Raw genomic sequence first — 11,087 nt, forward strand, 5'->3', positions numbered from 1 at the left:
GATTGGCTGCGAGCAAAATCATACAACTAGGTTTTGGACTTTGAGCACAAAATGAGGTTATCTGTAAAAAAAGAAAATTAAAAGTAAACAGTGTGGCTAATCAACAGAGCAGGTCACATGACTCGGCAACACATGAAATATCTTTAAAAAAATACACTGGAGGTTTTTTTTAAGGGATTGAATACCGAGTACCGTTAGTCTTACATTCCTTTATGTGCTCGTGAATGGAGAGAGAAAAAAACAACTCAATTCTCCAAACGAAACCATTCTCCAGTGCTCTTAGCAGAGCAACAGATCACAGAATCACTGATCCTCCAGTCTCCTCTAGCAGAGCAACAGCTCACAGAATCACTGATTTAGGGTTCCATCATGGAGGAAGACTCTAGCAGAGTTATGGATCCTTCATCATGCTCTCCTCCATGTTGCCTCACCATTTATCCAGTCAGCCTCCCTGACGTGTCGTCGGCCATCTTCTTGTCTGGGTCCAGGAGCAGCTGGTGCGCTCTCCTCGAGTGTCCGTCCTCCAGCCAGCTCCCCAGCCCCTCCCTGCCCGCTCCATTCTGACCGCCGTTCTTCAGCTCCGCTGCACTCTGCTGCCTCAGCCTGGAAAGCAGTTTACATGACCTTTACACACATCACATGACCTTTACACACATCACATGACCTTTAGACACATCACATGACCGTTATACACATCACAACTATGAACATACAACTGTGCAAGTATAGAAACCGTGGAAGCAACTGAGCTCTTTTAGTGAAGGTTTGTGTGTGAACACCTAGTCTTACACCAGGGTTTGGTTTGTGTGTGAACATCTAGTCTTACAGCAGGGTTTGGTTTGTGTGTGAACGCCTAGTCTTACATAGGGCTGGGTATCGAGTTTCGATACTTACTTGGCACCGAAATGGAAACATCGATACTAAGGGGTATCGAAGCCTCCCTTGTCAATCGATACCAATTTTCGATACCAAAACAAAACAGCGTCATTGAGCCTATAAGCATGCGACATGCTTGCACGCCGCGCTCTAATACGGCTGGTGATTGGCTGTCATGTAGAGGCATGCAGGAAACGTTACGCCCACTTTAGCCGGTGTGTTTGTTGTGAGCCAGGCGTGCGGTGCGGATATAGTATACAAGAAGTTAGCCACTCAAGCTACTCCTATCCTGGAGTACCATATGGCGAAGATGATGAAAAGCAGGAAAAGAAACAGAAACAACACGGACTGGTTTCCACAGACAAGATAAATAATTGAGAGGTGGGTCAGCTTACCGCAAGTTAGCGGTTATCAGATCCCTCAGTCTGACAAATCCATGCATCTGGCTGTGAGTTGTAGCTAGCATTAGATCGTTTAATTAATTGCCACCGTAACGTTATGTGCAAGCGGGCATTGTGTATTTTTAGCAACTCGTTAACAAACGCTGATGTCATGATAGTTTGTTGAATGTAAATGCGATTCATTTATATTGATTGGCTAGTCAGTGAATGCATGAAGTGGAGCTGTCTCGTCAGATTTGACAAGAATGACGTTCTGTTGCAGCAGTCAGCATTAAACACTGATCTGCAACGCTAGCGTTAATGTTTAATTCATTAGCGTTAATGTTATGTGCAAGCGGGCAGTTATCGCCCATTATGTATTTTTAGCAACTCGTTAACAAACGCTGATGTCATGATAGTTTGTTGAATATAAATGGGATTCACTTTGTGCCATTAAGGCTATATTGTGATAGGCTAGTCAATACTCAACTAGTCTTCCATGCATGAAGTGGAGCCATCTCATCAGTTTGGACAAGAATAGAGTTCTGTTGCATCAGTGAGCATTAAACCGTGATTTGCAACTCTCTGTTTTGCACTGAAAACTATTCCACTGATTTATTTGTTTTACATTTCATTCCTTTGTAGTACTATAATATATACTATACTATAATAGTACTATAATAATATTTTTGTAGGGACGGCAATACGTTTAAAGAACTTAAAGTTATGTTAAATACAGTAGGTTTTATTTTTTTCTGCTGTAAAACTTAAGATTGGGGCAAAACTAAAGATTTGTAAAATAATTTCAATGTGTAATGCAGTTTTATTTTTGTTAAAATGGATTTTTCTAAAAATAGGGTTAGGGTTTTTCTAAAAATTGGTATCGAAAAAAGTATCGTTCAGGAACCGGTATCGAAATCCAAGTATCGAAACGGTATCGATATCGAAAAATTTTGAACGATACCCAGCCCTACTTACAGCAGGGTTTGGTTTACGTGTGAACACCTAGTCTTACAGCAGGGTTTGGTTTGTGTGTGAACACCTAGTCTTACAGCAGGGTTTGGTTTGCATGTGAACACCTAGTCTTACAGCAGGGTTTGGTTTGCATGTGAACACCTAGTCTTACAGCAGGGTTTGGTTTGCATGTGAACACCTAGTCTTACAGGGTTTGGTTTGTGTGTGAACACCTAGTCTTACAGCAGGGTTTGGTTTGCATGTGAACACCTAGTCTTACAGCAGGGTTTGGTTTGCATGTGAACACCTAGTCTTACAGGGTTTGGTTTGTGTGTGAACACCTAGTCTTACAGCAGGGTTTGGTTTACATGTGAACACCTAGTCTTACAGCAGGGTTTGGTTTGTGTGTGAACACCTAGTCTTACAGCAGGGTTTGGTTTACATGTGAACACCTAGTCTTACAGCAGGATCAATACTGAATATCATGAAAGGGACATGATAATTCATTTAATACATTATGATGACATGTATTTCATTCCTAATGTCTGATTTATAATGTTTAGCGAGTCAAAACAATCTCACAAGTGGATTTTGGTGGAATTTAATAGAATTCAGTTCTGGGTCCAATTCCAATTCCAACTCCAGGAATTGAGTGTGAATCTAGCGTGCGTTCTCAATTCAGTTGCTGAATGGCAGCAGCAACCCTGCATGCGGAGCTTATAAAGCCAGCAGAGGCAGAGGAATCGCAAAGCGCTGATTGGTTGAATACAGCAGGGCTTTTCAAAGACCTGGCCTGGAACCAAAGCTGGCTCCTGGGAAGAATAAAATGCTCCCCCAAATGATTGTGGAGATATTGGTATCCGACCTGATGGCTGTTATTTAGCCAAACACGTCCCAACTCCCTGGAATAAAAGACTCAATGAAATACAGTAGGGCTGTAGGGTTGGAAACAGTACACATTTGGCAATATAAGCACAACTGCCACTGTCACAAAAGCAGTAAAGAAGGTTTAGATGTCAGATCTCCACAGAAGGTGTGGTGTCTTGTGCAGACTCCAGCATGGTGCTGCAGCCTGCTCAGAAGGTGTGGTGTTCTGTGCAGACTCCAGCATGGAGCAAAATAGGGCCCCATGTCTGCTATTGGAAATGCGCGGTGGTCAGTAAGGGTGTTGTGGTCAGTAAGGGTGTTGTGGTCAGTAAGGGTGTTGTGGTCAGGGTGGATGGAAGGCGTAAACACACCTGCCTTTCACACTGGAGAGCCGTGTTCAATCCTTCAGACATGGTCACAGCGAGTCTACATTTAACATTTATAACCTGAACCATAACCCTAACCCCTTCACCAAGTTGTTCTACTTGCCTAAACACAAGCAAAGTTGCTTTATTTGTGTTTAACGTTGGAAAGGCAGCGAGGTTTTCCAATCAACCGCTGTTTTGTTTCAAATTTACATCTCGATTGTAGGTTTGCAGAAATGTAAAATGCCACGTTTTACAAATGTAGAAGGCCAACGTTTTGTTTCAAAGAGTACTACTCCTTTAAATCTGTTGTTAATACGCTACCTGCCGCTGAACCAGTCTTGGAGCTCCTGGTGCTGCTGGTAGCTGAGGCTGTTGGCGCGCTGCTCCATCAGCCGGCCAAAACCAGCCTCCGACGCCTTACCGCCGCCGCCGCTGTTCATCACGCCTCCTTCCTGGCAGCGCAGCAGCTGGGCGATGCCGGAGGGAGCGCGTTCGGGGGAGCTCGCCGCCGGTGCCCCCTGCCCTCCGTTGGCCCCGCCCACAGTGCTGTTTTGCTGCAGCAGTTCCGTCAGCTCCAGGCCGCTGCTCTTCAGCGTGGAGCGGCTGTCGCTGAACCAGCGCAGCAGGTCGCTGCGGGGCAGCCCGGTCCGAGCCTCCAGCTGGCTGAACTCCTCAGGGGAAGGCCACCGCGTTTCAGCTGAATCGTCCTTGAGGAGCGCCAGGGGCCGGCCGTCTGGAGGAGGCACTGAGCAGGGAGGGGCGGGGCTGCTGGGGAGGAGGGAGGGGGCAACGATGGGCACCATGATGGAGGGAGGCGGAGCAAGGCTTTTAAGATGGCCGCCTCCGCCGCTCGCTTTGTGAATCCCGTTGAGCTGCAGCGTTTGGTGTTGTTGATGATGATGATGTGGTCTTTTCTCCCCCGCGGCGCTCAGCCTCTTGCTGCCCATGGAGTTGAGCAGCGCTTGTTCCAGGTTGTCACGGAGGGCGCGGCGCTCCAGGAACCAGCTGTCGATCTCCTGGTGATGTCAAATCATGAAAGTACAAGTTCTTGAATCAGAGGCTTGATTTCAGGTCTCATGAGAGGAAGAGGTGTAACAAGCATCAATGGTGCATGGATAGAGTTCTTCAAAGAGGAAGATATTGAGAGTGTTTCTAGATGTGGTGCGATGTTGCACAGAGAGCTGACATCATCCTAGATAAGTTAGTGCTGGTACTACAGAGGCATGGTACAGTACATTAAGCTGTTACTACAGAGGCATGGTACAGTACAGTAAGCTGTACTACAGAGGCATGGTACAGTACATTAAGCTGTACTACAGAGGCATGGTACAGTACAGTAAGCTGTACTACACAGCAGAGATGCTCACAAGTCATTTTTTGCAAGTGTAAGTCAAGTCTCAAGTCTTTGAGCTCAAGTCCAAGCCAAGTCTCAAGTTTCTTATGGATGAGCGTTCTATTATCTGCTACATGCCATCCAGTCTTCTTTGAACACTGCATAGCTAAAACCAAGGAATTCAAAGCATGTACTGTATTATCCTCACTCCTTTATCTATTAGCAGAATACAGTATCAGCATTGATTGGATGACATCAGTAGATATTTCCTTAACTCATTGAGTGCCAATGACGTCGATCGACGTCAAAGTAAATAGTGACGTAGAGTGCCAATGACGTCGATCGACGTCAAATGCGTTTTTTGGCGGTGGGACGTGGATCAAAGCCTCCTGCATCTCCTGTACAAATATTGTAGCTATTGAAGGTGTATAACCTATTTTACGGACTCATTAGGTGGCGACAGTGCTCTCCAGATTAGAGAAAGGTCAGGAAAACAGCAGGAAAAAGCCCCGTGATGAAAGAGAAACCGCTCATGCTGCAGCCAGAGCCATATAGATTGCTCTGGCTGGAGCTGACGTTGGCTGCGAACAGCAGTCAATCCGCGCCCACAACTGAGCCTCTCTGTCTCTGCTGTATAGTTTCTCCACACGATTAGCCGCCAGAAAAGCAGCACCCGACGCCGAAGGGCCAAACCATTCTCAGCAGTCCGGTTTGGCTTTTCCGTGTCGCGCTGGGAGCCGGCGCACAAAAACGGAGCACTCCGAAAATAGACTGCTGGGTGCGTGAGGCTGTGTGTTAGTGTGGGGAGGAGTTTGCAGCTGAGGGGGGGAGAGGGGGGTGGGGCACGCAGGGCACCACACAACTACACCACGTCACTACATCAGAAAATATTAGCTTCAGACTCAGTGAATGTGCTTGAAATGCTTCATTTCACAAAAGGCGGAATATTTCAGCTTCTAATTTGAAACGCCTGTTTTTGCTCAAAACAACCTATCTTCTCCGGCTCATAACTAAAGAACGGAAAATGGTATCAATAAACTTTTTTTTGCTGATGATACAATAGAGTCTCCTCGTTCTTTGGGCGTGTTCAGTGTTTACATAGTAATATCACACAATATTCTGTGGGCCTCGAGAAATCACTGAAAACGCTCTGAAACTCTGGCACTGGGAGCGTCCGTTCTCCAAAAGTGGCTGGCACTCAATGAGTTAATGTTAATGCACCAATTTTTTTTTATTTTTTTTATAAAGATTGTTCACAAGTCCCAAAACTCAAGTCCAAGTCAAGTCTCAAGTCTTTGAGGACAAATCTCAAGTCAAGTCTCAAGTCACTGTGTGTGTGACTTAAGTGCGACTCAAGTCCAAGTCCCAAGTCCAAATCCCCATCTCTGCTACAGAGGCATGGTACAGTACAGTAAGCTGTGGTACAGAGATGACACCTGTGATTTAAGTTGTACATGTGAGAGCAAAAGGTGTACAGAGTGGATAAGTGTGTGAATGTTAAGGAGGACGTGCTTATGAAAGTATATATGTGTCTATTTAAGTGAATGAAAAGTGTGTGAATGTTAAGGAGACGTGCTTATGAAAGTATACATGTGTCTGTATTGAAGTGAACGATGAAGGGTCTGATGATGGTTAAGTTGTTCACATCACCTGCTGAGAGAGGCGGGTGGCAGCCGCCAGGTGGTTGACGTCGCCGTGCGTGGGGAAGCTGTTCCTCAGGAAGTTCTCCTCCAGGATCTTCAGCTGCTCGGCCGTCTTGCCCTTCATCCTCTCCAGCAGGGGGAACTGTGTCGGCACCGCCCACTTCAGCTTATTGGGGTCGTGTTGTTTGGGCAGCGCGCCTGGCGCCTCTCCGCCGCCGTCCGCCTGCACCAGCCCGTTGTTGTTGTTGTGGGCGGGGGAGGAGGTCTGCTCGCGGGACCACTTGGCGTCTGTGCGTGACATGCCGTTGGCCTCGGACAGAGGCGTGAGAGCTCTGTCCCCTCGGTGGTAGCTGGCTTTCAGCTCCACTCCGTGCTGCTCTTTGGAGTTCTTGCCGTTGGAGGAGGGGAACCCGTGGATCTGGAACGGGGCTTTTGGTGGCGGCGGCGCGCGGACGGACTGGATGATGGGCGGCCTCCTGACGTGCGGGCCGATGAGAGCGGGAGAGTACAGCAGCTTCAGGTCCGGCGCGAGCAACGCGTGCGTGATGGGGTGCTTTTCTTTGGAAGTGATGGACGTCGGATGAGGAAGAAGGTAGTTCTTGTAAGGAGGGGCGATGATGGGCGGGGGGTAGAGATTATGCCTTCTTAAGGACTCTGGGAACATGCTGGCAGGCAGCGACACCACCGGACTGATCCTGTGGTTTTGCGGAAACGGCGACGTCGGCAGCTTCGCTTTGGACAAAGATGATGACGATGACGATGATGATGACGGCGGTGGCATTAAAGGCACGGCAGCGGCGGAGGACCTCTTCATCTCCCCGGTGACCACCAGAGGAAGCGCTACGGGTCTCTTCATCTCCATGGGAACCGGAGGCGGTGCCATGGGGAGGCGGTCTTTCAGGGGGGGAGGGGGTGGGGGCGGAGCCATGAGGCCCTTCTCTTTAGGGTCTCCGGAGTGGGGCGCGACCGCCATGATGGGCCGCTTGGACTCGCCCGACGTCGACGTCATGTGGGCGGGCAGGGACCGTTTGAGGGCGTGGCCGGAGCCAACAGTGACTCCGGGAGGGGAATGGGTGGTAGTGGTGACTACGCTTAACCCATTGGAGGTGCTTGTCCTGACATAGAACAGAACAGAACAGAATAGAATAGAATAGAAAACCGACAGGCAGTTAGTAAGGCAAACACATAAAAACACTTCATGTCAATGTCTGTGGTTTAAACCTCGGTCACATTTTAGAGTTTAGAATACTAATGGCACTTGGGAGGAAGGACTTCTTAAATATATTTTTATTTGCCAGAGGGACTCTATAGCGCCACCCAGAGCTCAGAGGCTGAAGAAAGGATGGGAGCTATCTGCCAGTGCCAGGATACTCCTTCGCCTTCTTCCTCGTCCTTTCTGTGAAAAGTTGAGTTAAGGGCTTTTGGGGTTTACCCACTACTTTGCTGCCATTGACACAATCCTGGAGAGTTGAGTTAAGGTGACCAAACCAGGCAGGACAAAGACAAGTTTACACTCAAAACGCACTCAATAAGAGTTTTCTACTTTAGTTTAGGTGACCAAACCAGGCAGGACCAAGACAAGTTTACACTTAAAACACTCTGGAGAATTTTCTACTTTAGTTTAGGTGACCAAACCAGGCAGGACAAAGACAAGTTTACACTCAAAACACTCTGGAGAGTTTAGTTTAGGTGACCAAACCAGGCAGGACAAAGACTGAGAAGTTTACACTTGAAACACTCTCAAGAAGAGTTTTCTTTAGTATTTTCTTGAGTATTTTTTGCTTTAACTTATTTTTCAAGTCACTAAGAATACTAAGAGGTTTGTGCAAGTCACCATGAATAAATGTTACCTTTTGTCGTTTTTACATTATTACAATCAGTTGAAGTATATAAAAACTACATAATCTTATAGACTTTATTCTGCTTTCATGCCATAATTAGCACACAGTGGACCCCCCTATGTACTGAATTGAGAATGCATTTTGAATCGGGAATCGTTTTGACCCGAGAATCGATTTTGAATCTCATCGTGACCCCGGGAAAAGCTCACCTGACATGAGTGGTGTGCTCGACTGTGGTGTGCAGCACGAGCGGATGCTGGGAGTCTTTGGCAGACGGCTGAGCTGAGACGGGGCTTGTCGTAGGCAGGACGGTGAAGGTGTGATGGGCGGGCGGGATGGATCCGTTGAACATCTTCTTTCTGGCCTCCTCCACCTCCTCGGGGGACCAGGTGATGCCTTGCTTCAGCCGCTGGGTGGTGAACCACACTTTGATCTGCTCCTCCGGGTGCTTGGAGGCGGCGGTCAGCCACGAGAGCTCCGCGTGCGTCGGGTACGGGAACTTGCTGAAGGACGTGATCAGCGTGAGATTGTTGTCCAGGGACGGGTTGTATTTGGTGGTGTTCAGGGGAACAGCTATTTTTGGTATGGAGTTAAAGTTGGGCGGCCGCTGGAGCAACGGCGTGACGTGGGGGAGCCCTTGGAGGAGGGTGGGTTCGGGGATGATGACCGTTCCGTTGATGCTGACGGCTGTGATCTGATCCTTCTGAATCAGGCCCGTGATCTGATCCTTCTGAATCAGGCCGTCCAAGTGGCTCTTCAGTTCGCTCCCTTGGTAGAGTGACTGCATATTACTGTGGCTTCTTGCCGTGGCGGCAGAGACGCCAGACAGAAAGCCCACACAGTCGTTGCTTTCACCCTGTTCATTTGTCGAAACGCATTCGACTGAGTTGTCCTTGCCTTCGATTGTCTGCTCCAAGATAGTCTGATTGTTCATTTTCACCCTCTTGAACTTGAAGTTGGTCTCTCCCGGGTGCCGGCTCTCGTTGTGCTCCGTGAGCGAGTCAAACTTCTTGGTGCTGAAGTTGCACACGGCACATAGGTAGAGCGGGTTGAGAATGACGTTGGGATGGCTGGAATCCACGTGCTCTTTGAAGTCGTTCAGGTTCTGCGTGGAAAAAGGGCAGTATTTGCATTCGTAGCCTCTGAGCTGCTTTGTCTGGGAAGCCGTCTCAGAGTTGGACGCTTCCCTGTCCTTCGCCTCTCTGCCTCCTATATCCTCCATGGCAGAGTCGTCTTGGTCTTCCGTACCCGACTGTTCTTCTTGTTCTAATGGCTCTGGGTTCTGTGTTTCCGCTTGCTTTGGAAACATCTGCTGGTCAGGATTCTCTGGACTATCCCGCTGGGGGTTTTGGCTCTCCTCGCCAGATTCGCACGATTCTGACGACCCCGTGTCCCTTAAACCGTTGTCTGACATCTCCACGTCCATGGCTTCCTCCGGATCGCCTCGCTCTTCGGGCAGGTCATTGATGACCCGCACCATGCAGGGGGTGGAGGACTTCCTACGACTGGACATGATGGCTGCTGGTGACGGTGCTGGTGTTTGCTGATTACGTTGAAGATACTGTGGGTATTTGGCTGCTGCCGGTGCCGGCCGGTCCGTTTTGGAGGGGGCCTCACTGGGGCGGATGGGGGGCGAGGGTGGAGTATGTGGGTGGGGAGACAGAGGGGACGTCTCCAGCGGGTGAGACCCGGCTGACGGCGCCGCTGGCCCGGGCCCGGTTGTGCAGTGGCGTCTCCCGCTCACCGGCAACGTCAGCTCTCGACCTGGGCGTCATGGGAGGGCATCACAGACAGCAGCGGCGTTCAAGCTGGGTCAATACAAACAGAGAGAAAATGAGATGTTAATGTTGTTTGTGGTCACTGAGCTGCACTTCGGTCAGTCAAAACAGCAGAGAAGAATACACGTTGGAAAAACACAGAGGATATTGTCCATTATTGTCTGTGTAGAACAGGGACAATGACAGTGTGAAGTGAAAATACACAAAGAAAATTAGTTCTAAAATGAGATATTCTATTCGTACAAAATGAGCAGCAGACAATTACCACAATAGAAAATGTTTTTTATTTAGTTAAATATAAGCTTTATTTAAGTAGACTATGATAACACCATCATAACCTGCATCCTCCACTATTCCAGCATTCCACTGGGATCAGCCATGCTGAAAATGAACACACTCCAACCATGTGAGCTGCTTTGGATCAAAGGTTCCTTCAAACACGTTCAGTTAGATATTGAATCATCACTCAGCACACACCAGCGTTGTATCATTACGAGAGCAGTAGTATACAGTGTTGGGCAAGTTACTTTCAAAATGTAATATACCACATATTACTAGTTACTTGTTACACTACTCTTGCATTACTTTCACCAAAACAACAGCAGCAGCAGAATGACATTGCTGCCCCGGAACCATCCAGAAAAATAATTTCAACCGTCTTGAAGTCAGTGTAAACCATCCAAAATTCTAAATGTGATCCTTTTCCTTTGTTATTGTCACCTATAGTGACTACTGACTATTTGCATAAAAACACACAATTTGATTAGGAAATGGTTGTATCTTTGTGCTTTGATTTAAAAAAGAAAGTAACTCAATTTGTAACTTGTGTTACTTGACAAAGTAACTGGTATAATATTACTGAAATCCTATTGCTAATAAGTTATATTACTGAGTTACTGCTGAAAGTAATATATTACATGTAATATGTTACTTTTGTAATGAGTTACCCCCAACACTGGTAGTATATCAGAAAATTGTAAACCGTTTTGCAGGCATTCATTTAGTTTGACAGTTATTGAGAGTTGAGTTGAGTTGGGGACCAGTGTA

General features: G+C 47.6%; 1 protein-coding gene across 1 annotated transcript; it reads right to left on the minus strand.

Annotated features, from left to right (window-relative positions):
* Positions 1-434: 434 nt before the first annotated feature.
* Positions 435-9,951, minus strand: LOC310784868 (zinc fingers and homeoboxes protein 2-like; the record flags this gene model as incomplete). The annotated part of the gene is made up of 4 exons (XM_083645904.1): positions 8,472-9,951; positions 6,429-7,536; positions 3,767-4,461; positions 435-603 (listed from the first exon to the last, which is right to left on the minus strand). Exons 1-4 carry the CDS (start codon positions 9,773-9,775, stop codon positions 435-437), a joined length of 3,276 nt encoding a protein of 1,091 aa, XP_083502030.1. The 5' UTR covers positions 9,776-9,951.
* Positions 9,952-11,087: the final 1,136 nt, after the last annotated feature.

This window comes from Poromitra crassiceps (genome assembly GCF_964638095.1).
Source record: "Poromitra crassiceps genome assembly, chromosome: 11".
In the NCBI taxonomy this organism is placed as follows: Eukaryota; Metazoa; Chordata; class Actinopteri; order Beryciformes; family Melamphaidae; genus Poromitra; species Poromitra crassiceps.